This window comes from Colletotrichum chrysophilum (assembly GCF_026319265.1).
Source record: "Colletotrichum chrysophilum strain AFK26 chromosome Unknown scaffold_17, whole genome shotgun sequence".
In the NCBI taxonomy this organism is placed as follows: domain Eukaryota; kingdom Fungi; phylum Ascomycota; class Sordariomycetes; order Glomerellales; family Glomerellaceae; genus Colletotrichum; species Colletotrichum chrysophilum.
The window spans coordinates 113172-137825 of NW_026517304.1; the positions used below are offsets into that span (position 1 = coordinate 113172).

General features: G+C 55.1%; 8 protein-coding genes across 8 annotated transcripts; 2 read left to right on the forward strand and 6 right to left on the reverse strand.

The window, feature by feature from the left end:
- Window positions 1–107: 107 nt before the first annotated feature.
- COL26b_003130 (uncharacterized protein) lies at window positions 108–1218 on the forward strand (the record flags this gene model as incomplete). The annotated part of the gene is made up of 2 exons (XM_053176033.1): window positions 108–319; window positions 354–1218. The coding sequence occupies 2 exons, from the start codon at window positions 108–110 to the stop codon at window positions 1216–1218; spliced, it is 1077 nt and encodes a 358-aa protein (XP_053039933.1).
- Window positions 1219–1898: 680 nt separating this feature from the next.
- COL26b_003131 (uncharacterized protein) lies at window positions 1899–3917 on the reverse strand (the record flags this gene model as incomplete). The annotated part of the gene is made up of 2 exons (XM_053176034.1): window positions 1899–3498; window positions 3556–3917. 2 exons carry the CDS (start codon window positions 3915–3917, stop codon window positions 1899–1901), a joined length of 1962 nt encoding a protein of 653 aa, XP_053039934.1.
- Window positions 3918–4904: 987 nt separating this feature from the next.
- COL26b_003132 (uncharacterized protein) lies at window positions 4905–5869 on the reverse strand (the record flags this gene model as incomplete). Its single annotated transcript, XM_053176035.1, has 2 exons — window positions 4905–5473; window positions 5530–5869. The coding sequence occupies 2 exons, from the start codon at window positions 5867–5869 to the stop codon at window positions 4905–4907; spliced, it is 909 nt and encodes a 302-aa protein (XP_053039935.1).
- A 3540-nt stretch (window positions 5870–9409) lies between these two features.
- COL26b_003133 (uncharacterized protein) lies at window positions 9410–10159 on the reverse strand (the record flags this gene model as incomplete). The annotated part of the gene is made up of 2 exons (XM_053176036.1): window positions 9410–9730; window positions 9881–10159. The coding sequence occupies 2 exons, from the start codon at window positions 10157–10159 to the stop codon at window positions 9410–9412; spliced, it is 600 nt and encodes a 199-aa protein (XP_053039936.1).
- A 754-nt stretch (window positions 10160–10913) lies between these two features.
- On the reverse strand, window positions 10914–12533 carry COL26b_003134 (uncharacterized protein; the record flags this gene model as incomplete). The annotated part of the gene is made up of 6 exons (XM_053176037.1): window positions 10914–10970; window positions 11025–11166; window positions 11219–11422; window positions 11470–11797; window positions 11848–12305; window positions 12412–12533. The coding sequence occupies 6 exons, from the start codon at window positions 12531–12533 to the stop codon at window positions 10914–10916; spliced, it is 1311 nt and encodes a 436-aa protein (XP_053039937.1).
- A 1968-nt stretch (window positions 12534–14501) lies between these two features.
- COL26b_003135 (uncharacterized protein) lies at window positions 14502–15851 on the reverse strand (the record flags this gene model as incomplete). The annotated part of the gene is made up of 4 exons (XM_053176038.1): window positions 14502–14831; window positions 14893–15397; window positions 15449–15545; window positions 15656–15851. 4 exons carry the CDS (start codon window positions 15849–15851, stop codon window positions 14502–14504), a joined length of 1128 nt encoding a protein of 375 aa, XP_053039938.1.
- Window positions 15852–16468: 617 nt separating this feature from the next.
- COL26b_003136 (uncharacterized protein) lies at window positions 16469–18135 on the forward strand (the record flags this gene model as incomplete). The annotated part of the gene is made up of 2 exons (XM_053176039.1): window positions 16469–16684; window positions 16789–18135. 2 exons carry the CDS (start codon window positions 16469–16471, stop codon window positions 18133–18135), a joined length of 1563 nt encoding a protein of 520 aa, XP_053039939.1.
- A 591-nt stretch (window positions 18136–18726) lies between these two features.
- On the reverse strand, window positions 18727–21073 carry COL26b_003137 (uncharacterized protein; the record flags this gene model as incomplete). Its single annotated transcript, XM_053176040.1, has 5 exons — window positions 18727–18982; window positions 19042–19841; window positions 19898–20643; window positions 20697–20724; window positions 20777–21073. The coding sequence occupies 5 exons, from the start codon at window positions 21071–21073 to the stop codon at window positions 18727–18729; spliced, it is 2127 nt and encodes a 708-aa protein (XP_053039940.1).
- Window positions 21074–24654: the final 3581 nt, after the last annotated feature.

The following is a 24654-nucleotide window of genomic DNA, read 5'->3' on the forward strand; positions in this document are numbered from 1 at the left end:
CTTTTGCCGTGACGGTCCCTTTGCCTCTTCTTGCCCGTCCCAATTCACAAACACCACGGGCCCCCGAACCAGCAGCAGCAGCATCGCCTTGCACCGACGCCGCCGCCATGGCCCCAATGCTTGAATTCCGTACACAGGGCTACAACCCGTACGCCGTAAAGTACTCGCCCTACTACGACTCGCGCATCGCCGTCGCGTCCTCTGCCAACTTTGGCATCGTAGGAAATGGTCGAGTGTTCTGCCTGGGCCTGACAGCCCGCGGCGTCGAGGTTGAAGCAACGCAAGTACCCTCTTACCTTCAATGTCAACACTCAATCCGGTTCTTAACATGGCTAACCTTGCACGAACAACAGCTTCGACACCAACGACTCCCAATATGACCTCGCCTGGTCCGAGATCAACGAAAACCAGCTTGTCGTGGCCTGCGGCGACGGCTCCATCAAGCTCTTCGACCTCGGCGTCAAGGACTTCCCCGTCATGAACTTCCACGAACACAAGCGCGAGACCTTCTCCGTCAACTGGAGCCCCATCACAAAGGACACCTTCGTCTCCGCCTCCTGGGACGGCACAATCAAGCTGTGGTCCCCGACGCGCGACCACTCCCTGCGCACCCTCCCCGTCGGCAACTGTACCTACAGCGCCGCCTTCCAGCCCTCCAACCCCAACATCATCTCCGCCGTCTCCTCCGACTCGCAGATCCGCATCTTCGACCTGCGCACCCCCGTCTCCTCACGCTATCACCTGACGTCCATGATCCCCGTGCACGCCGCCGGGCCCAGCTTCCCCTCGGCAGCGCCCGCGGAGGTCTTGACGCACGACTGGAACAAGTACCGCGACACCGTCATCGCGACCGGCGGCGTGGACCGCGCCGTGCGCACGTTCGACATCCGGAACCCGACGGCCGGGCCGGTGTCCGTCATGCAGGGGCACGAATACGCCGTCAGGAGACTGGCTTGGAGCCCGCACGCGGCGGACCTGCTGCTGACGGCGAGCTACGACATGACCGTCAGGTTATGGGACGATCGCTCGAACGCGCCGCCCGCGGGGCCGGCGGGCGGGGCGCAGGTGGGAGCGCAAGTCGGCATCATGAACAGGCACACCGAGTTTGTGGTGGGCGTAGATTGGTGCCTGTTTGGTGTCGGGGGTTGGGTGGCGACCGTCGGCTGGGACGAGAGGGTTTTGTTGTGGGATGCGAACGCCTTGCTGGCTGGTCGGTAAAGGGTTTTCGTGTCGTTCGTTGGCTTTTACCATTTGGCGGGCGTTCGGGATCTAGAAGTAGTGTTGCGGGACAAGAGCTGCCAACATGAGGTTGTATGGCTTTTGTTAACGCTCTAATAGCATCAAATGGCGTTGGTGGGAGCCAGGTTTTCAGGTTTGGAAGACTTCATCGAGGCCGGAGATGAAGGCTATCGTCGCTGTCGTTGCTGTCTGTATGACTGATATCCGCAGGTTGTAGGTGCAAAAGGAGGTATCTGAGGGGTGAGACGATGTGGAATGAATACATCTACAAACGAACGGGACATTAAGGCATTGAAGCATAATCATAGCACCAGCTCGAAAAGAAACGTTATTTAAAGAAGAGATTCGGAGATTTTCTCCAATATTATATGTACATGGCTGTCGTGAGCTTTCGTGGTATACAGTAAGCCGGTTTTTCTTTTCGGTTCCATCCCAATGATTTTGATACAACTGCACAACCCGTTTTTCGCCCCCCAAACTGACCTTCTATCGTGGCTCCGTAACAAAATCATGTCTATGATACAAATCTGCCTCCTAGACAGATCAAAGGGAAATTTGGGGTGTGGTGGGGTATGATATGTCTAACACGTTTCGAGGCCCGTCACCATCACGGGCCTCTCTCTCCACTTCAATCGTTCTTTTCTCCTAGAGACTACAGCTTAGAAAGATGCCTTCTGGGATCTCTGCTGAGGGCGGCCTCCTCTGTTGTCGCCAAAGCGGTCTTGCTCCATCCTTTCAAATCCGTCGCGAGGGGCACGGCGGCCAGAATCACGACCGAACCCGCGACCAGAGTCACGGCGGCCAGAATCACGACCGAATCCGCGACCAGAGTCACGACCGTAACCACGAGGCTGGTCATCTTCGTAACTGGATCTTCTAGGGGAGGTGGTGTTCATGCCCCGAATGTTCCTGATGCCGCGCTTCTCAAGTGCTTGCCTGCTCATGAATGGCGTGTTATCCTTCTGCATACCATCAATCCACCACTCCTTGAGCTCGTCCGCCTTGGCTTGCGCCGTTCTGCTGTCGAATTGTCCCCAAAGAGACAAGTAGGCCTTTTCGAGAATCTCCTCGGGAACCTCGGACGCAACCTTAGTAACTGCCTTGGTAATCTCACTGGACGTCTCTCCCCTGGTGAAATCGACCTTGGCAGATTCGAGGGCGGATGGCTCAATTGGGAGGCCAGCCAACTCGGTACGAGCCTTCCGGATATCGGACTCGGGGAGGATGAGCCAGCCTTCTCCTTCCTTCTTCGCGCGACCAGTGCGGCCGAGTCTGTGAATGTACTGCTCACGGTCGCTGGGGGCGCCGACTTGGATGACGTGGGTTACATTGGGGAAGTCCAAACCTCTGGCAGTGACGTCTGAGGAGAAGAGGATTCCACAAGTCGCTGCGCGGAACTGATCAGCAGCTTTGGTGCGCGCTGGTTGGGTGAGCTTGGAGTGAATGCGCCAGCTCCAGACACGGTCGTACTGGCTTCTCATATGCTTCATGCTTCGGTCGATCTCACTGGCCAGCTCAACAAAGCCGGTGGTGGGAAGGAAGACCAAGGCCTTGAAAGGCAGCAGGTCAGGGTTCTTGGCACGCTTCTCGAGCTCAGTGTGCATGAGCTCGTACAGGGAGGGAAGCACGTTGCCCCAGCCTCTGCAGTTGACAACATGCTGCTTCACCTTCTCGTGGGTAAGCACGTCGTCTTTGGAGACGGTCTGGATAAAGTCGAAGTTGTCGGGGCGGACCCACTGGCGGGCGAGGTTGATGACATTGCTGGGGATGGTGGCGGAGAAGAGGAGAGTCTGACGCTGAGTCTCCTTAGCGTCGGGCAACTGCGAAACAATATCCTGCAGTTCTCTCTCAAAGCCGACATCCAGCATGCGGTCGGCCTCGTCGAGGACAATGGCAGCCAAGTTCGGGGCCCTGATACCGCTGCTTCGGTCGCTGAGGAGATCGTTGAGTCTACCGGGCGTTCCGACAAGCAAGTGGCATCCGCGCCTGCGGGTCTCCATAAGCATCTGCCGCTTCTGGGTTCCGCCAACAGCACGCTGGACAACCAAGCCGGTGCCCTGGCACAGCTTCTCGGCTTCAACGGCGATCTGCTCAGCAAGCTCGCGGGTGGGAGAGATGATGATTCCGCGGATGTCGGAGGCGTCGGCAGAGAAGCGCGCTCTACGAGTGGCGAGGGAGAGATCCGCGGAGATCATTCTTTGAAGGATAGGAACGAGGAAGGCAAGCGTCTTTCCAGTACCGGTCTTGGCTTGGGCGACCCTGGAACAAGTCAGTTAGCGAGTTTACACTTTGGAAGAGAAGCAATTCGAGACTTACATGTCCATTCCCTTCAACGCCGGTTCGATAGTCTTGGACTGAACATCGGTCATGGTCTCATACTTCAAGCCCTTGGTGATGCTGTTGACAAGGTTGTCGTGGACGCCCAGGGTGCGCAGGTCCTCGAATCTTGAAATGGAACCGGACTTCTGCTGGGGGGCATCGGCCGATTGCTCAGGAGCAGCCGCCGCGGCCTCGCTCGAGTAGAGCCTGAAGGCATTCAAGCTGGAAGGCGCACGAAGCGCAATCTGGGAGGGCTGGGCGATTGACTTGAGGACGACCGGTCGCGTGGTTCGGAGGGCAGGGGCGGCGAAGCTTGCGCCGCTGATGCGAACACATCTCCTAAGAGATTGGCGAAACATTTAGACGTATTAGAGCGGTATAACCTGGAAAAGAAGCGAGTACAATGTAGTTTGAATGAAAAAGGGAATGAATGAAGGTACGGGGACGGAGACGTCTTGCTCTGTTTTTTCACCGTCGAACTGCGATAGTTGGGGGGTGGATGGGAGGCGATGGATTTTTTTTTGGTCTCGGGCCTAATCAGACGTCTTCGATAAGTTTTTTGTGGGTCCATCGAGGGACCAGTCGTGGAGCCATTCAAGGGCGCGCCCCGGTTGGCTCCGGCGGCACACTGGATCCTTGTGGAAGTGTTTGGCGTCAAACAGAAGAAAATGGATGGTAACGCAACAGAGTCGTTGTCTTGGGTTTCTCATCTTATTTGTTAACTCGTTGAGTAACTCTGCGCTTTTCCCAGCAACTCCACTTCCAGTAAGGCGGACGGCCCAGGCAAGTGGATTCAGAAACACACGTTATCTGCACTTATGTCTTCCCGTCATGTGAAATCCGGGGCCATCCCGAGGCGCTCATGCGAAACCCAAACTCGTGCTGGATCAGCGCCGATGTCAACGAGTCAGTTTGCTGTCAGTGTCATGATAGTGTTTCTTCATTTTGAGCTATCGAGAATCCCACGTAGGCTCGTGTCTACCCGTGTCACCCATCTCTTGCCGTATCCGACGGCTAGATGGGTTTGACCAGAATAAATGCATGCAACCACTCTAGATCATCAGGTCTCTCTCAAGTGAGGTAGATTGGAAACGCCCATATCCTGACTCGCGCCAGCAAGCCAGCACCCATACCTCGCTTCGACCACAGTGGTCTTCGTAATGTTTAAATCGTCCAAAAGAACTCCTCTCTCCAGTCGTTCCCAAAGACCTGCCGACCGAACCAACACAAAACCCAGAAATGTACTCCGAAAGTCTAAAGCCAAGATAGATGATAAGAAAATGCCCTTTCTGGGTAATAACGAGAGGCATCTCGTAGCGTTGGATTCTGTATCCTTATCGTTCATATCATTGCCGTTTCGCGCCCACGATGCTCAGACCCTCACCAACTCCTTCGGAAAGACCGCCCGTGAACCCCTCCACGGTCCAGGCAATCGCTTCCGTGAGTGCTTGTCCGACCCGGCCGTCACCAACGTTGTAAAGAGCGCCCGTAGTTCTCATGCCGAAGCTGCCAACGGTATTGGCGAAGCTCATGCCGGAACCCACAACTCTCTCGGATAGCTTGTATTCTCTCTCGGTACGGGCGGCCAGGCGGATGAGAAGGACAATGTATGGTAAAGCCAGGTGAATGAGGATGAAGATGTTGACAACGGCCGTCTGAACGCCTCGGTGGAGAATTGATCGCGGTCCACTCGGGCTGCGTGACGGTGAATGCGACCGGTCACCAGCAGGGGATCTGAGATTATTCGGCAAAGAGGCACGAAGGCGGTCGATCTCCATGTCATTCAGATCTCCTGGTAGAGCCTTGAGTATGTACTCAACGCCGTCGATGAAAGCTTTCCGTTCAAATTCCGCTCCCGGCCCCATGGTAGGTGGGCGACGAGTATCATCGCGAGCCACGTTGATCAGATTCACACCTAAAGCACACTCAAGTCAGTAAGGCGACCTGAGAATTAAGTAGATTGGCATTTACCTTGTTGGACCCATCGCCAATCCACATTCGATTGTTGCGGGGCCTGTAGCAGCTGCACCTGGTGCTCACTTTGCTGTTGTTGATACTCTTGCTTGTCCGCAGCCGATCGGACCTCGTACGTCCGCGATGACTGATGGTGCTCGGTTGCCACCAGCCTCGTGTGCTCCTCCGTCTCTGAAATGATGTGGGACTGGGTGGTGTTGGAATGGACGCCGTCGAGGCCAGAGAGGGAACGGGTATGCGATTGCCTGCTGGAGGTGAGGGTTTGTAGGCTCACGGTCTTGCGGAGCTGTTTTATCGGCGGCAGCGGCAGCCGCGCCTGTAGTGACGTGGGAAGCATTGAGAAAACTGTCGATGACATTCTACTCTGCTGCAAATGAAATTCTTCGAAAATGGTTGCCCAAGGTCGCAAGGGGGGCATTATGTGTCTTTCGGGTCTCTTCCACCGGCGGCCGGGTTTAGTATCGCAGTACCACAACAAATCGAGTCGCTGGGGAATTCGGAGAAATAGGCCTTCAGGTGAGTTCCTGGCCTGTGATCGAGGACGGTTTGGGCGAGATCAGGAATGTCGTCGACCAACGGTAGGTGTTCTAGCCCAGCGCGCGCTTTCTAGCAATCCGGGAATGCTGGGTGAGGGGAGGTCTGGAGATGTTGGTATCGCCCGCCAATGGAACGTCTCCGATGCGTCTGCGCAGGTAGCTGTTCTTCCGAGGTAAAGGGGAGAGAAGATTCCTGTCTTCGAGATGTGGCTTGGTAGCAACAAGGGTTGCAGAGCAGCAAGGCGAGAAAAAGTAGAGGTTTGGCAGATGGTTACTTGGTGGGATGAACCTGTAAGTAAACGTGGGTTGAAGAATGTGAAGTGAGACAAAGAAAATGGGATCTCGAGTGAGTACAAGAGCAAATAAAAAATAAAGGCGGCGAAGAGGGACGAGACGACAAGGTGCCAAGCAGGAAAGGGTAACCCTGGAGTCTGGCCGGTAGGCCCTGGCCGTTTTTGGATCTTTTTCCTTTTCCCAGGCGGTGGGCGGATGGGAATCGGTGGTGGCCGGGGATGGGGATGATACGAGGGAAGAGTCCCGTCCGAAAAGTTACCTCAGAACGAGGTGAACGTGGACTGGGTGACTGGCCGGGGAAGTGGGAGATGCATCCACGAGGTACCCTGTCTTGCTTTAAGAGTCTTGTGGCTAGCTGTTTACCTGCGTCCCCCGCGCTGTTGTTGTTTACGTCGACTGTAACCACTGCGCCTTTGCTACCGCATTTAGTACCTACGGCGTACAAAGCGTAAGGCGGAAGACGGGTGCAAGTCCACCGCAGTGAGAGTCGTGGTCGGGTCAGTGTGTGAAGGGCCCCGGGAGCTCAAACCGCACGCCCCCGTCGCCCATGACTTGAGGTGAGAGTGAGCTCGACCGGGAGTACTTGGAACGCCTCGTTGCGGTAGCGTCCCTCTAGCATGTGAAAGACAAAAATGTTGGGTCGAAGCGGGGCTTATCGTCTATCTGATCCACCCATGCCACCGGGTACGTACCGGACTCCGTCTTGTACCCGTCTCTAGGTGTCTGCTTCTGAGAATTCCTTGCCGAATACTTCCTTGTCAACAACCGTGGGCAAAGCACTGCACTGGATGTTCATCATGGCGCGATGCGACGCATGAAGGTGCCTTATCCCAAGAGAACTCGCGAAGATATGGCACGCCATATGTTACAGGGGTTCTCCCGGCTGCAGCGTCATATGCGGTTCCAGCATGTCATTGTCTGCTGTGCAACATCGTCAACAAGTTGTTCAACCAGCTGCAGAAGACTTGAGCAACTGGACGGATCAGCAGTGGACGAAGCAAATCAAGAAGCAGAAAAGCGGTTGAAAATCACCACGCACTAACGCAGCGAGTGAGATCCAGCCGCCAGCCCACGCCGCCGCATCTTGGAACCATCCCGACATGTTCCCCCCTCCATCCCACACACATCCAAGAGAGTGACCACACTCCGTCTCTGTGACTTTCCCCGAGGGCCCCGCCACACAGCAAAAGACGAACTATTGCGGATGTTCTTTCTCTAATAAATCCTCTGTATGGGTGGCTGTTCGCCACCAGACGCCGTTTCTCTGCTAGTTTCTTTCCTCTGCCCACCACGAGACAAAACCTCGGATTGTTTTTGACATCCGCTGCAGGGTCTTTTGCGATCGCTGGTTTGATTCGGGACGAGAGTAGTCTCGTCTCTAAGGGACTTGTTTCCAACAATGTCGAATGCTCTCGGCGTCAGTCAAGAAGCGTGCACTGGCCCAGTCAGAGGGATTCAGAGAAACCGCAAAACGAAACACCTTCTCAGTAGGTACCTCGAGGGGGGATCTGACATCGGCGCCAAGCAGAGTTAGCCCGCCGCATCGGGGCACCGTCAGCCAACCACGTCCAGCGAACCAGACTCCAACAGAGGGAGGGCGAGGACGTCGGGTGTCCATGTTTGTGTTCCCTTTGATGGAACGCTTCCCAGTGTCTCTATTCCTTTTCTTTGTATGACCCGGATCCGACTCCGGCTTTCCCAAGGGAATATTCTTCCAGAGGGCGGTGTAACTTTAGACTCGACACCAAAGGAAGGGGAACCCGCCCCCCACGTGTGTTCTGTAATAGTACTTTTTCTCAGGCCCGAGGACAACAACGACACCGCTGCACCCGAGTCAAGCCCCACCGCCGACCTCGTCCCCGAGGCACACAAGCACATTTAAACTGCTGCCAGGTGGAAACGAAACTGGGTCTCTGGGTCCTGCGTGTGGCTCACAATCGCTCATGTGTTCCGCTGGAGACCACCGAATCCCTGATTACAAAAGAGCACATGCGTTTGCGTGCGCGCGCGCGCGCGACGGATGCCCTGAATGACGCCAGCAGAGATAACCTGCCTGAGAAACTCACATTCCTGCGCCATCACGCTCAACCCCCACAAGGTCATTAAACACCTCACTTTGATGGGAGACGTGTTCGTATAAAATGAAAGATAAGAGAGCACGAATGCGCAGAACCGGAGGGGGCCGGTAGAGACGCACGTGTAAGACAAGACGCAAGATTAATCGGGCCCCGTTGCGAAGGGCAGCCAGGCCTCCCGGATAGCCCAGTGAGACATACTTCTGTCAGGCACCTCTCAATTGACTCAACTGAGCCTCCCACTCCGCGAGAACGAGAGCCTCACTTGGCACTTGAGTTGAACATGTGGCTGAAGGAAGGTGACACAACTCTGATTCATGAAACAAATTGGGGGGGCATTCGATAAGCATTCTGGCGCTCGCAACCAGCAAATGAAACAAATCAGCCAGCAAATAGATAGGGGGGGTTGTCCAACGAGATCTTTGCAACCATACTTTTTTGAGTTGCTGTCAAATCAGTCTCTGACATAAACTCGAGTGATGGGTGAGTTGCAGGAGGTCAGCAGAACATCGTCGCAACAGCAGCCAAGATGGTTGACTTTGAAGGAGAATTAGTTGTGAGCGTTTACGGTACAATATCGCATTGCATTGGCGGTCCCTACTTTTTTGGGATCCTGAGTCGTGCTTGTCGGCAAGCACATGCTCATCTCATCTACCATCATCGCGCCTCCACGGCCCTCCCTCGAGGCGATCCCCGCTAGCACCCATGTGGGATTCCCGCCTGCGGAATCACATAGGGAACATGGTAACGGGAACATCATCCCTTTGACGTAAAGCACTACCCCATGCCCATAATGTTTGTCTTCCTTCAACGCTATCCACTGAATTGAAAGATATTATATCTGCTGTTGTTTGTGACTGTGAGTAATGTGAATGTGTACAGACCCCTCAAATGCACATTGCGCTCTGCCTGCCCCATCCCATTCCGTTCTGTTCCCCTAACAAGAAACTCCGTTTACTCAGACAAACGTCATTAGCTTGATGTCTTCTCCGCGGCAATCTTGGCCTCCATCTTCCTCCGCGCCGCCAGAATCATCTCGTCTCTGCGCTTCTGCAACAGCGCCTGCCTCTCATCTCGATTCGAACTCCATCCCTTGCTGCCCCTATCCTTCTCTGCTTCGGCCGCTGCTGCCGCTGCCGCCTGCTGCTGTGCGATCTTGTCTTGCAGCTTGTATCTCGTGATCAAGTCAGGTTGCGAAGGCTTCTCGGCGGCCTTGGAGGCTGCTGCGGTGGCGGCGCTTGCTGCCGCTGGGCTAGTTCCCGGCGGAGGAGGTGGCTGGAAGGTGACCGGGGGCTGTTGAACGTATCTCGGTCAGCACAATGCGCTTTGCCTTTGAACATGTCCATAAACAGCGAATCGCGAACTCAGTGCCACAACAGTTCTCTGCAGCAACTGCCCTTGCATCGTAGCCCAGTCCACATTTCAAAGACATTGGACACTTACTGTTTCCATGCGTCCCGCCAAGATCCTCTCGGACGTGGCCTGAATGTTGCCTCCATTCCTTTGCAGATCCCATAGAATCGTCCGTCGATCCACCTGGGGGAACATCTGCTGTATCCTCTCGACAGCAGCTTCGCGCGTGCGCAGCACTGATGCCGCGCTCTGCCGGGATGCCGATGCCGACGGTGGCGGTGATGGCGAGAAGAAGAGGAACCGTATCACAAATGCTGTGACGAGCAGTATCACTATCAGATACGGGAGCGAGATTTGCTCGTTCGCCATGACTGCGAGTGGAGGGCGTATTCGTTGTTTGCCGGACTGGCCGGAGTGCTTCGATCGAGGGGTCAGAGATGGTGCGTGCAATGATACCCTGGCGATTACGTTCCTCGGTTGGCAAAGATGCTGTTCGCTCGCCTCACGTGGGTTTCGTTGATGAAGTCAGACGCGGGGGGGTCCGAATCGCCGCTGGGCGTGATAAGTATGCGATCGGGACAGGTACGTTGTTCGCGGTAGTTATGTAAGTTAGCTGGCAGCCTTTATGGAGATGAGCTCATCAGCCTTGCTCAGGGAGCAGGGGGCTAGGAGCTTAGGAGGTATGTGGCGCGAAGAAGCCGGAGGTTTCCGCACAGGGAAGGAGCGCACGGGGCACTTCACTTTCAGCGTCCCGGTCCTGCCTGCAGGCGATGCTACCACCCACAGAGCCGCCTGAGTAACCGCATCAACGTGGGCAACAACAAATCTGTCTTACTTCGACAGGCACTCAGAGGAAAATTCTACGGTTGGAACTGAGAGAGTGCTTCGCAGATTCGGCAGCGTCTTTTATTTCCCTTCGTTGACGGCCGCCGTAATTCCCAATGACCAGTGAATCATACACACAAAGCATGAAGGCCTATCGCCCTCTGCCCCTGCTTCAGTCCGGAAGCCTGTAAAACGATGCCATATCCACATGACTCAACGCCTGTTCGGTAAACTACCCAGGTATCAAGCCGTTTTGAGCCTCATCAAGTTGATGAGGAAGCCAGTAAAACAGAACACCTTATGCTGCCGGTGCCAAGTTCGTCTCCAAGTCGCCGTAGTGAAGAGTAAGCTCTCTCTGCGTCCGTTTGTTAGTTTTCTGCAGGACTATGGGGTAAACAGTGAGACGTACCCGCTCCTTACGCCAGCTGATAGTGTCCCAGATTATGTAGTAACCGCGCTCGTGGTTCGGGCCAAGGCTAGCGGGCATCATGAGCTCGTCCTTGGTCAGCCAGAAGTGCAGTTTCTTGTGCCAACGCCAGTTCCGTGTGTGCCTGCAGAGAGTTAGCAGTGGTACTGGTGAGTTGAGGAAACGGATATCCCCACAATTCCTGCGCAGCCAGGTGCTGCTTGATGTCTTGAGGACAGCTGTAGAAGATCCAAAAGAGGGTTTCCTCGTTGAACGACGGGATCTTTGTCTCGATAGGCTGCACATTCGTCACCTTGTAGCACTCAGGGAGGCGGACGTTGGGAATCGCGGGCCGGGGAGGCGTGTCATCGAACAGAGAGTAGATCTGGGTTGAGATGAGTCTGTCCAGTTAGCAGGAGGTCACATCATACATCCTCGGGTCCCTTACTCTGAAGAGTTGACATTGAGACCGAACTCGTTGGGATCCATTCCCTGCATGAGCGCTCCGTAGCTGGGGTAGTTAGTCATCAACATGCGCAGGCCCTTCAAGCCGAACTTGTCGATAGGTGCCAGGCCAGCCAAAGGATCTTGCACCTCCAGACTTTGGCCGTCCTTTTCCTCCTTGCCCTTGCCGGTGAGTGAATCGTTGCCGATGGCACCCAAAGGATTGCGGTTCTCGGCAGACTGAGATGAACTATCGCCAGAAGCCTCCTCGCGGAAAGCGCTTCCCTTCTGTCTGCTGTCATCCACAGACACTTCTTGTGATCTTGACTGGCCTGGTATGTGTGAGTATGAGAGCGATGTGAGCCATTATGATTCTTCTCACCTTGGCCGCTGGCGGCAGATGGTGAACGGTCATCTGAGGTTCTGCTGTTCGCGGAGAGAGCATTGAGCAGGCCGTTTCCTGCGCCACGACTAGGAGGTATCGCAGCGGCCGCGCCGCTTGCCTGGTTGCCAAAGCCCAATGAGGGCATCAGGTTGACACCGCGCTCGCCGCCAATCTCACCGTTCGCGTTACGGTTCAGCGGTGGGAAATCGTCCGCCGGGTTAGACGGCGCCTGGGTCGCCGCTCCTCCGCTGTTCTGAGTACCGAATCGGAATCCGCCTTGGCGAGCTGAAGTCGGAGTGAAGAGCTCCTCCTGAGCGGTCTGAGCAGACAACGGTGTCGACTGGTTCCGCGGTGGCACAGGGCCACTGCCCAAGTTCCGCGAAGCCGTTGACGACCACATGTTCGCTTGGCCGCTGCTGTTCATCTGGGCGTTGTTGGAGAGCGAGGGGAATTCGCTACTTCAAAAGTCAGCACCAACACCATCCCAAAAAAAAACGTAAAAATCCACCGATAGAAGAAAAATGAGAAATGAAGAGGAGAGGCCATGGGAAATAAAATTACGTCTTCAAAACCTCGGCGTAGCCCTTCTTGGGGTGATCCTCAGATGAGGGCTCCTTGGACTCCATCTTGTCCCTCAGCTTCCTGCTTTTCTGAAGCAAAATGCGCTTGCGCTTGCTGACCATGATGAAAAGGAGAAGAAGGGCTACAGGGTACAAGACTGGTAGTACAATGATCCCTGACAGAGCGGAGCAGGAGGCGCGTCTGTTGTCTGGTATGGCTGTTGCCCCCAGTGATCGTGGGTTGAGGACGGAAATGCAGGTGCGAGTGCTGGGGTGGCTCCCGGGAGTGGGAAAGGGTGCAAGAGGGAACAATAACAATAACAACAATAACAAGGACGAGAGGGAGGGTGTGCGCAAAGTTGTTCAGCTTGAAGGGGGAAGGAACGTACGAAAGGTCCAGTGGTGTTGCCGGTTGCGACCCGCTTAAGCTCTGCGCAAAACTGACATTGCCTCCAAGCTGGCGAGCTGGATTTTGCAATCCAGCACCTCCCATAGGCACTCCTCCACCAAATGCCCATCCACTGCCATTACTTCCTACAGATCCCAAGCACACCATGTTAACGTCGCGATCTCTCTTTATCTGTGTGATGTTCCAGCACGTGCTTGCGCCTGGACAAAGGCTGTCCTCCTACCTAGTTTACCATTTGGTAACCGATTTGACACTGCCCTTCCTGCTTGTTGTTGTTGTTGTTGCTGCTGCTGCTGCTGTTGCTGTTGGCCACCAAAGCCTGTCGGTATGCCTCGAAGTGATTGAGGAACTGCTCCTACTTGGGGCCCCATTGTCAGCTTTGAGAACTTGGAAAGCGGCTTTGTTTTGAACGAGATTCCACTGGCTTCGGGGCTGAATGGTATGGAAAATGTATGGCAGAGGTCGCGCGTTTGTTTGCCAGACTACGTTTTACGGCTGTTTGCCCTGGCGCAGAGCCTGATGATCCCATGGTGGATGGCGATGGCGGGGTCTCGTGGGCAGGTTGAGGGTGGCAGGGCAAGTCGCGTGCGTTATCGCAGCATCCTACGTAGGCATATGGAGGATATAGAGTCGAGGGGGACTCGTATTGGCAGGCATGATGGAGATGGCCTTGATGGACATGCAAACGGCGGGGTACCCCCGAGGCTGAAAGGAGATGGGCGAGGATCTGGCCTACCTGGTCGATTCATGATTAGGGCTCGTGAGTTGTATGGTCGCAATCGAGAATCGCGTAGTTACGTTCGTGTTCGGGGCTGGCTCGGGGCTCAATTCGGATCGGTGATGGGTCGGATTCGCTCGAAAGATTATTTTTGTCGACGAAGCTACCAACGGATGAAGCTCTACGGGGATTGTTGGTGTACAGGCGTCGAGAGGTCGAGTGGCTCAGTCAACGCTAACGCACGGAAGACCGGTCAAAGATGGACCCGATGGCCTGTGCGCCCAGAGCCCCTCCAAAACCCCTGCAGCCAGTGCGAGCAAGCGCTACACGCTCTAGAGCCTTTTTTGACATCGCTTCCTTTCCGAGTACATGGGATGATGACCTGAAGGGTCCAGACTCGGAGTCTATTGCGGGCGCAGCATCCAACATCGTTGGTTCACCCATGGCGTATCAGTATGTGACCCATGTCTGGCTACATGACCCTTGTACTTGGTGCCTGGAGACGGCATCCCCCGAGAGCTCTGATTGTCGGGTTGTGCTTCTCATCACCGCCAGCAGTCTTTATTCGTTTCCTGGAAAGCGATTGCCTTTTGTGAGCAGATGTCTCCTAGCTGCCAACCACCTGCATCGCTCGTCTGCAGACTCGACTACATTGAGAGAGAACTCGTACCGTCTGCTGTGCACCCAAAGCTACATCCAACAAAGTATTACGCCAGGGCCGTGGTCCTGGCATGGAGACTTGCTCTTGGTTCCACCACGTCGAGGCAACGTACCTGGAAGAGTTGCTGAAGATTCGAGTGCACAATCTGTTTGCGAACCTTAAATGATGAGATCGGGCTGTTGGGGTCAGAGTGACGCTCGCTGCTTTCCTGGCCATTGAAACAATGTACATATCGACGACGTGACGCATTAGCCTCGACATGCGCACCAATATCATGACTTCGGCTTGCAAGTGCTTCTATTTCTACGCATCCGACTTGAGAGTCTCCAAGAGACTCTTCTCAAAGTCTACGCCCTGGAGATACCTTCCAATAAGAATGATCTTGCCTTCTCCCACTGCTTCACGCGTCTGATCGGGCGAGTCAAGAATCTCAAAAATCTCCCTGACACCCTGCATGAGCTTCACGTCTCCATTCTCAAATACAAGCCGACCCTTGGCACGGTGCACTTCGAGAACAGTTTTATCATCCCCAGGTAAGCGGCGGTCCCAGAGGATCTTTCTCAGCCACTTATCGACGTTGGCAAGTTGACTAGGTCCCAATCTAGGCACGGGTATCGAGACAGTAGAGATGGTCTGCGGCCAAGTCAGTGAGGATCTTCCAACAAAGCGTGATGTTCATCTCGGGGGGACGCACAGAGTCAAGGTGGCTGTGCCCTTTTTGGCCCAAATCGAGCTCTGCGACCTGATCATACGCATGCAAATCCAACAAGAAGCCTTCCAAACTCGGCACTTCGCTCTTCTGCGTGACATGGACCTTTGCCAAGCCGTTGATTGACTCGATTCTGGTCCGAACACGCGTCAACTCCTCTTCGGACACCAAATCAGCCTTGTTGATGACAATGACGTCGGCATGAGAAATCTGCACATGCGCTGTAGTCATCAGCGGACCGTGGCCATGGTCGTCCTCCTGGTCTTCGAGCTCGATCTTGCCGGAGGGGTCGTCGAGGCTGCTAAGGATATTTTTGGCGTCGACGAGTGTGACGATGCCGTCGAGATAGATGGTGCTGCCCAACCCATCATCGACCCAGAAGAGGGGCACTAGATTACCAGGATCCGCAAGACCTGTAGTTTCGAGGAGGATGTAATCAAACGCGCCCTTCTTTTCCATGAGGGATTCAATCGCATTAACACCAGTATCCCTTCAAAGGTTAGCATGTCTGATAGGCACGTGTCTCAATGGGAAGTGTTACTTGACGGAACAGCATATGCATCCGTTGCCAACTTCAAGCCACTCTTCAACCTGCTCATCGCCCTTGTTGACAGTGAGAGACTTCTCGATATCGAGTGCTTGATTAGGTTTAGCATCATTTCCATGCACTTAGTTGCTTTGACTGACAGTCTCCAAATTCTGCGCTACATTAGATTTCAACCCCAACAGGCAAAGTCATGAGACAAACCATTCATAATCACAGCAATTTTCTTTCCATGCTGAGCAGTCAGGATATAATTCAACAATGTCGTCTTTCCGGCACCCAGATATCCCGTTACGATGGTGATGGGAACTTTGATCTGTTTGTCGGACGGTGGCAGATCCTCATCAACGACAGTTCCCGCCTCGACCAGATCAGGCGGGGCATCGTCGTCGAAATCCATGGTGCAGAATGGAGGGGAACCCTGTGACTGTGCTCGGACCAGTAGTCTTTCTGTAAGTGCAAATCTGAGTTATGACGGTCTAGGTTTGCTTCTCAGAACCCAGGTTGAGAAAACTTGAGTCCGCAGTTTTGTGCGAAGCACGTCTATGATCGTCGTTGAAAAGGCGTGTTTTACGTACAAGACGTGAGGCAGGCAGGCGACTGAGATGAGGTATTGCAGCTTTGGCTACACCAAGGTACGTACCGCTGCAAACTGCGAATTTGACGTCGACTGGCCCCACTCGACAGTCTAATATTGGCCATCCCGGGGAAAAAGAGGACAGATCCTGACTAAGCCTTGTAGGGGCTCTGTCCGACCTGAACTGGGCGGGAAGCTCTGGCCCCCAAATTGCGGTACCTCCTCTATCCAATGTGCCCACGGCGTGTGTGTGTGGCTGTCTGTGTGACTTGGAGAGCTCCAGCCGCCCGTCTCGGGTCGACTTTTCGCACGATACCATCACCGACGATCAATACACACCACACTCCCACCATCTTCCCGCGAAAGTCTTCCCGACAACGCATTCGTCTTCCTCCCTGTCGCTCGCAAGCATCGCCTCTCGTATACCTTCCTCTCGCACCATGTCAATGGCGCCGAGCTCGCCCCGGCTGCCCAGCCCACCGCCGCCCGCAGAGATCCAGATCGGCCCCAAATCCCCCTCTATGGGCGCGCAGTCAAATCGCCAGGCTTCCCCGATGGAGCAGTCCCTGATCGACGCCAACTCAAGGCGCCGCATACATCCGGGCACCAAGGCAGCCGACATGGCAGCTGGGCCGCCGCTGGTCCCCCTTAATGAGGTTTGTCCTTGCCGCCCGAGGTCGTGATAAGACCAGACTCCCCTAAGCGCCTACCCTGCGTGCGCCTTCCGTCCTCATACTGACAAATTATCATGGATATGTAGCTCGACTCGGCATTCCAGCTCCAAGAGCACCTCGCAGCCCTCCATTACTACCACACGAACAGCAACAGCACCCCGATAAACCGCACGACCGCAATCCAGCTCGCGACCCCCCCGCCCGGGATCGACCGCACCCTCTGGCTGTACGAGCTGTGCCGGTTCCTCATTTCGCAATGCAACACCCTCATCGTCGGGTTTCTCTTCGACTCCCCGCCCTGTAGCGCCGCCACCTGTCCCGAGATGCGTGCTTCCGAGTGGCAGTTCCTTTGCGCCGTCCACGAGCAGCCTAAGAGCTGCTGTGCCATTGACTACTGCTGCCACACGCTCGACTGGGCTGCCAACATCGTCACCGACCCCAAGATCTTCCCCTCGCGCTTCGTCGTGCTGACAGATGTACACAACAAGGGCGTCGCCGTCAAGAACCTCGTCAACGTCTTCCGAAGACTGCACCGCATCTTCGCCCACGCCTGGTTCCAGCATCGCGCCGTGTTCTGGACCATTGAGGGCCAGACGGGTCTATACGTCTTCTTCAAGACTGTCTGCGACATGTACGAGCTCCTCCCCGCCGAGAACTACAAGCTGCCGCCCGAGGCCGAGGGCCTGGAGACTGCCACGGCCGTGCCGGATGGCAATGGCGCCGACAAGAAGCAGCTGCCCATGTCAATCGTCAAGCCTCCCCAGTGCGATGGCCTTGCTCCGGGCGAAGATCCCGACAACTTCCAGCCCGTGGGCCGGACCGCTACGAGACGCCACGTCAGGGCTAGTCCCTCGGTTGGCAGTGCGGTCACGACCGTTGTGGAGGCCGACGAGGAGGACAACAACGACGTGGCGAGCAAGATGCGCGACATGCACATCTCCGCGCCGGAGACTGTCGAGGAGGAGCCCGAGGTTGCAGACGTGCCTGTCATAGTGGAGAAGGAGATAATGGAGGACGTCCCGTCTCCTGAGGAGAAGGAACAAGCGCCGGTGGTGCAAGAGGTCAAGAGGGAGGCGGAGCCTGAAAAAACGGATGAGTCACTGGATGATGCGGACCAGACCGTTGTGATGGCGGACGAGGAAGAGGCCGGCGAATCGCCAGCAAACGACGAGGCCGACGAGGTTTCTGAGACGAGAGAAGCAGAGAAGGCGGAGCCCGTGACGGAGGAAACAGACGGTGGAGCTAGCAAGGAAGAAAAGACAGACGACACCAAGGAAGACGACGCGGCTGATAAGGACGTCAGCACGCATGACTTTGCCCAGGAACCCACCAAGGCGACTACAGACGCAGCGGACGACAGCAGCAAAGACGAGGCAGCAGAGAAAGACGAGGCCAACCAAGAGGCCGAGACGAAGGAGAAGAACGATTCGTGATGTTAATTGGTGTCTTTACTATTGGAAGTGGGCGCACGGTAAAAAAAGCCATCCATGTTTTCCTCCTGGTTGAGCCACGCAGCAGTTGCTCCCCCTAGAGGCGGGGGTGTACTCTTGTTATGAATTGAGGACGATGATGTATAGTACTTTTTTTCTTTTATAATATTGTGATGGGTGACAACCAATCACAGTGTATCAATATAACAAGACCATGTCTATGTCTAGCGGGACTGTTTTTGTTTTTCGCTCATGGACTGAGGGTGAAAAAGGATGTTCAAGAAAAAGGTGGGAAGTGTGCCGAAGATAAGGGGGTCAAGTTACGTATGATACAGTGAACCTCCTCATGAAGAACGGAACAAAAACGCCAAAATGCGTGGCCCGCAACGCAAGACATGGCCTAGATGCAAGAAGGGGAAAACGGGTAAGGTTGGGTTTATGGGCAACATGGATATGGTGAATAAATCGAATGGCTAAACAATGCTCTTGGCCCTCTTGGGCCAGATCTGGACAGGACCGAATCACTGTCTTCATCCGCTGTGCGTAAACGAAGCTCGAGGAAAGTTTTGATGCAAACAATGTCTGAGTCCGACATCAGGCCGCTGCCGGATTTTGACCGCCTTGGGCTGACGGATCGTCATACATTTGCATTTTGGCAAAAATGTGTCGCACTTCTCGTAGGTTTTCCGCCTGAGTCGATATCGCGTTAGCATTGCGCTCATCCGCGAAGGTGCGAACACTCTGGAGGATGGGCGTGAATCCGTCGTCGTCAGGCAGCCACCAGCGCACGCAGGACGGCTCCTGGAACAGCTCGGCCATCTTGGATCGCAGAGTGATCGGGTGGATGTATCTTTTGTTCATTGTCAGCGGCCATAAAGCTTGCACAGTCAGTCAAGGGTGGCAACTTACCCCATGGTCTCCAACAACGCGAATTTGCGTCTGATCCACATGTGATGCTTGGGATCATGCGGCAGAAATAAGGCCGAGAGAGCAACACATGCCTGGATTGTGATGAGGCTGCCCTTCGGTTTTGAGGGCCAGCTTTCGACAGCTTCGAAGATCTGGCAGATCGCGTACGCGTGGCCCATCAGTTCTTGATATAGCTCCATCCGTTTTGTTGTTGGCGATTGGCATTTGTGCATCATCGTCGTAGAGTTCCACTCGCCGGTGAGCATCGTTGTGGCGAAAGCTGGGAAGTTGTATAGGATGCCCGGCGCAAAGGGGTCCACAATGTCTTCCTCCGTCAGCGGCCGCGCATGGCTGAAGTCCGTAACGAAGTTGGCCGGGTCGGTCATCTCGTGGTCCCAGCCGTCTTTCCAGTCGTGAAGCGCTTTTTGAATCCGTTCGTGCTCCAGGGCGAAATCTTCCGGTAATATTTGCCCCCTGCTCCCTCGCGCAAACAAAGTTGACATATCCCTGGAGATAACCCTGAGCCTGCCAGACTCTGCTTCCAATTTCCAATGCATGCTGTCTTCGTCCACGGCAGCCTGTTTATCGCAGTACTCGACGTTTGTCGTGAACCACTGCCTCGGCAGCATCGTCGGAAACCCGCCCATGAGGGCGATGAAGATATCGAATCGGCCGTACCAAGACACGATCATGCGGCCAACTGGGCTATGATTGGCGGTTTCGGGAGAAAATAGGTGTATCAGCATCTCATACGCAGCCTTTTGGTGACCCATCAGATTGATCCAGTCGCCCAAGTACTCCTATTTGACCTATTGTTAGCTAATTCCTGGATCCCAATGTCCTTGTCACTCCATACCTCGATCGTCGCCAGTTGGAGCACGGTAAGAAGAGTGGTCACGTCGTGCTTTTCTCTTCTCTTGAGAGAGTTAAGCAATAAGATGACACTCTTGTTGTAATACTTCAAAAAGTCCTCCATCTTTCCGTCAGGGTCCTGAATTGTGCGGTGATAAGCGGCGAACCCAACGACCGCGTAAAGCAGAGCTTCGTTTCGCAACGCATAGTTAAGGAGATGTATACGAAACACCTCTTGTGCGTCGGCCAGCATGCAATAATGATAGTGGGTGATATTTTCGCAAAAGTACTCGAGGTGTTGTCGAATGTCGAGGGGAAGATGAGACCAATCGACGTGGCCGCTCACAAAAAGCACTCCCAGATTTGGCATCGCGTATGTAGTCGTGGCTTGACTGCTCGAGGTCCCCACCGATGCCGAGGGCGAGGCACTCTTGGTTCCTTCATGCGAGGGTGTTTCGGAGCTTCCACGGGTTCCTCCTGAGCGCTGAAGGCTGAATGAAGAAGCTGTGCTGCTTCTGCTGGGGCCTGCAAAGTGTTTGTGCGGAGAATCTTCGTCACCCTCGTCTTCGTCAATAATCGTGTCAAGACCGGCGGGTTCTGTTTCCTCCTCTCCATCCTCTGCATCGTTGGAAGAGTCGGGACTGGCTTGCTGTGTGGTGTTGCCTTCTTTCGAAGTTGCCGTCTGTGCTGCCGAGCCTTTGGTTGCTGGAGGTTCTGGGTATATACACTCACGGCTGCCCTTGCGACATCCTGCGATCATGTTAGTTATTTCGGGTTGTCTGTTTCGTTCCGGGCTTACACACTGTCGCATATCGGCCGACTCTCGTCGCACTGTCATGGTTATTAGCACAACAAGCGCAGTGCGCAGGACTCACGAGCCTACCTTAACTCTTCTACTTCTGCACATGTAGCAGCCTGACCTTGTGCGTCGGTGCTTGACATGGTCAATACCGGGGGCCGACTTTCTTCGATTGCGGGAGGATTTGGGGGCGCTGAGCCCGACGGGGTCGGGAAAGCCAGTGAAGTATCCAAGGTTGGGATAAGGTCCCGGCATTGCGCCGCCCATCATGGGCATCTGGCCGCCGGGGAATTGAGGAGAATGGGTATCCTGTGGACTCATGTTCTGGCTGGCTGCCACTCCGGACATGGAGGTGAGAAAGTGGTGGTAATAGTCCCCCATGGTCGCGGTTGTAGGTGATTGGTGTCTAGATTTCGAGTGGGAGACAAGGGGACGGGAACGTAGTGTGGAGCGTGTGCCAACGTTTCCCGCAAAGTTGGCACGCTCTGTCCACACAAGCGCAAATGACGGAGCTGTATCCCTTTGGGACCGCCGGTGGCAACACGGGACGACGGTGCGAATTGCGCTGGAAAATACTAGGTTAAGCGGATTCTGCCGAGCGAGCCAAGTTGCGGGTCTCTTAAAGTTGTCAGGGAAAGTAGTCGTGGGGTCGATGGTGCCCGATCCTCTGAGAGGCTGATCCGTCTAGATAGAGGGGTGAAGGAGCTTGGACGAGCGATTCAGACCTATGGTTTCCTATGACAGACTGTTGGTCCCTGTACCAAGGCATGGGCACTACTTCGACGAGGTGATGGCTAGTAGACGGCGGAAGCTTACTTGTTGAGCAGCGCCACAGAGGAGATACCGACCGTTGGCTGGGCTTTTCGTAAAAGGAGACTCCCTAGGTGTGAGAGGGGCCGCGCGAGAGATGTTGGAGAGGGACTTGTTTTTGGAGAACTCGAGCTGTGCCACACAGGAGGGGGGGGTCCAGGTCGTCCAGAGCCACAGGACCTTCTGTCCACAACTCATACAACAGTTGGTAAAGGCCGTGGTGGGGCTCCTGAGTGACCAGAATGTAACTAGGTGAGTTGAGGAGGGCGGGTATCACAACCTGCGCTTTGGTGATCTGCTTGCGGGATTGGCGTTATGCCTGGGACTCCTTGTAGGTGCTACGCTAGGAAGGGAAGTCAATGCCTAGAGGGAGATGGCGAGATGGTTGTGTCTAGGCTTCGTGCCCAAGATAATCCCGGTAAAATTCGAAAGTCCTTGCCAGCTGGTGAGTAGAGGAGAACCGGCTGTGGTTGGCCAGACTTTACAAGCCAAGGGACCTAGTCGGCTGTAATTGGCGTTGACAATGATCTCCAACGTGTGAGTGGCATGTACTTTTGCCTTGCTGCGAGGGGAGACCAAGAATGGGAAAGACGAGTAAACATGCGTAGATATGCCGCGGTTCCACTCACTTGGGTCGGACAAGGGGCGAAGATCGAGAGACAGGGTCGAGGATGAGGACGTTCCGCCAGATGAGCAAGGTCAGATCCGAACCTTGAGTGCCGGTGTAGTCATAGAGCGAGACGAAAGTGGCCGAGCATGTGGGTATATCGGCCACGTCCCGGCAAGACACGGCGTGGAATGCGTATGGACACAAGAAATGCTCCTGGATGGCGGTGGTGGTGGGAGAGGGAAGCTAGCGTTGGAACGGTTGTTGACAGGATAGGCAGTGGGCAGGTTTGCTTCGACGGTTCAGGATGCCGGAGATATGATATGTCGGCAGGAGATTAGCAATCCTTTGCAATATGGGGCAGAAGAATGGCCCAGGATGGAGAGCTGTCGTCCTGAAAAGTGATGAAAGAGGCTGGCGCGGGGTGAAGGGGTTTTTGGCGCAGTTACCCTTGCGAGCTCAAGGTCCTGGTGGTTCCCTAGCCTCGGGAGGAGCGGTTTGAAAAGACGACCCTAGGTCGATTAAGGTTCCGGGATGGCGCGTGAGTGCTGGGGCGGCTGAGGCGTGGCAGGCACTGCGAGAAGGAGGAGAAGTAGGTCGATTCAAGGCGTTGATACGGAGTCACCACCCGTGTCGACTGAGGAATGTGGCAACGGCTGGCCGTTCTGGGACCCGGCGGCTTAAGTTCTTGGCCCAAGCTGGGTCTGATATCTGAACGGCCGTCTGCTCTGCTCAAACGCTTAGCATCCAGAGAACAGCACGGATCGTCGGACCTGGCTGATGAGGTGACGATACTTGTTGACGGGTTCTACTCACCCACAAGGTCGAAGCCACAAATTCCGTCCAGAGGTGAGTGCGTGTGACACTGGAGCAGAACTGGACGTCAAAATCTGAAAGAAGAGGCACAGATAAGCCCTGGCAAATAATGAGACAAGGGTCCTTCGCCCAAAGTGATGTAACGAGCGGCGAGCCAAAGCAAGCGCCCAGGCTGGTGGGGTTGAAGCTGGACTGGACTGGACTGGGCTTGCTGGGGTTGGGGTTGGCAAAGTAGGACGCCCGAATTCGAGACCCTGTCAGCTCCTCTTGCTGGGAGTTTGATCAACACCGGCCTAGCTCGAAATGATGTGTGGAGGTTCCTGTCGTTGATCTGGTGTCTTGTACCTGATCTCGGATTGCGCGACTGAAGGGCCGTGACAGCTGGGCGCAGTCGCCCCGGCGTGGATGGAAGGCGGCGTTGTCACTAGCAAGTTAGTCCAACTTAACTCGCGCATACATGGCCGCCAGACCCATTGTTTGAAACCCGCGTTCCCAGGCCCGTCCGCTCCAATTTACATATGCTTGAATAAATAACAACTGTCGTCTGGCAGTTTGAAGTGTGTAGGCGCGTTCTTCCATGCGACTCTAGCGCGGATTCATTCGAGTCTGGGCGTCCAGTCGCAACTCGTTGAGCCTATAAGCTCAGCTTGAAAGGTCACTCTTAAACAATGTGGGACTGATCCTGTCTAAGACGGCGGAGATTGACGACTCTGTCGACCACCATCCGCACCGTGAGGAGGGATGGTATTGAACGAAGTGTGCCGGAGAGAGAAGAGATGAGAGTGAGAGTACAATCTGCATGTGCTTCCTCTTTCACAGACGTCCCCCTAGAGCAAGAGACCGACGGCGCACCAGTATTTGCGGCGAGGAGGAGAGCTCATGCTGAGGTGGTAGGTCTATTCAAGGTAAAGGGGACCAGACCAGCCTGGGCAGAAGCCAGGCACTCACTCGCAGAGGTTTCCCGTGTACCTACCCAGGCTGTCGGGGCAAGGAGCCACCGACATGGAAGAGGACGAGGAGGCCAAGACCCCTCACCAATCCACACCATAGGGACACCCTCATTGGCACCCACACCCAGCTTCTGGGGCTAGTCTGGCACAGCTAGGGCAGCGCTGAGGGGGCGTGAGGAAGGTGTGGTTAGAACGGCAGCACAGACATCGTCGGGAGGTGTGGCCCGGTGGAACACAGAGGGGAGAAGCAGCAGCAACAGCATAATCTAGCTTTCTTGGCCCTGGGAACCTGATGCCGCTAGCGCCCATGCTTAAAGGCGGCGGTCCTTGGGATGGGACGAGAAATGAGGTGAAGCTGCCGCCGCCGCCAGAGCTTGGTGACATGTTCCGCATTGGTGGAGAAGTTGGAACGGCAGTCCGCGGGATCGATGTTCGACGGGCGGGCGTTGACAGCAGCAGACTGGGAGCGGTGCGACGCGGCAGTAGTGTGAAAGGTAAGTTACCGTTGGGCGGGATGCAAGTATTAACACGGGACTTTCATTTAAGCCCCAAGCTCAGAGCTGCGAAAAACAGACAAGGTGCTTCGACGTCGGAGCTAAGGTCCAACACCTTGCTGCTGAGGCCTGAGGGATGGATGGCAAGGTCAGGTAGTGTAAGTTTCTCCGCCGTGTTGGTTCTCGGTGCCTGGTTGTTGACTGACCCCCGTGCTGCCCCCAGCCTGCCAACCCGCCATCCAGCCAGCTTTCTTTTTCACCCTCCCTTCCACCGCAGAAGGTTGT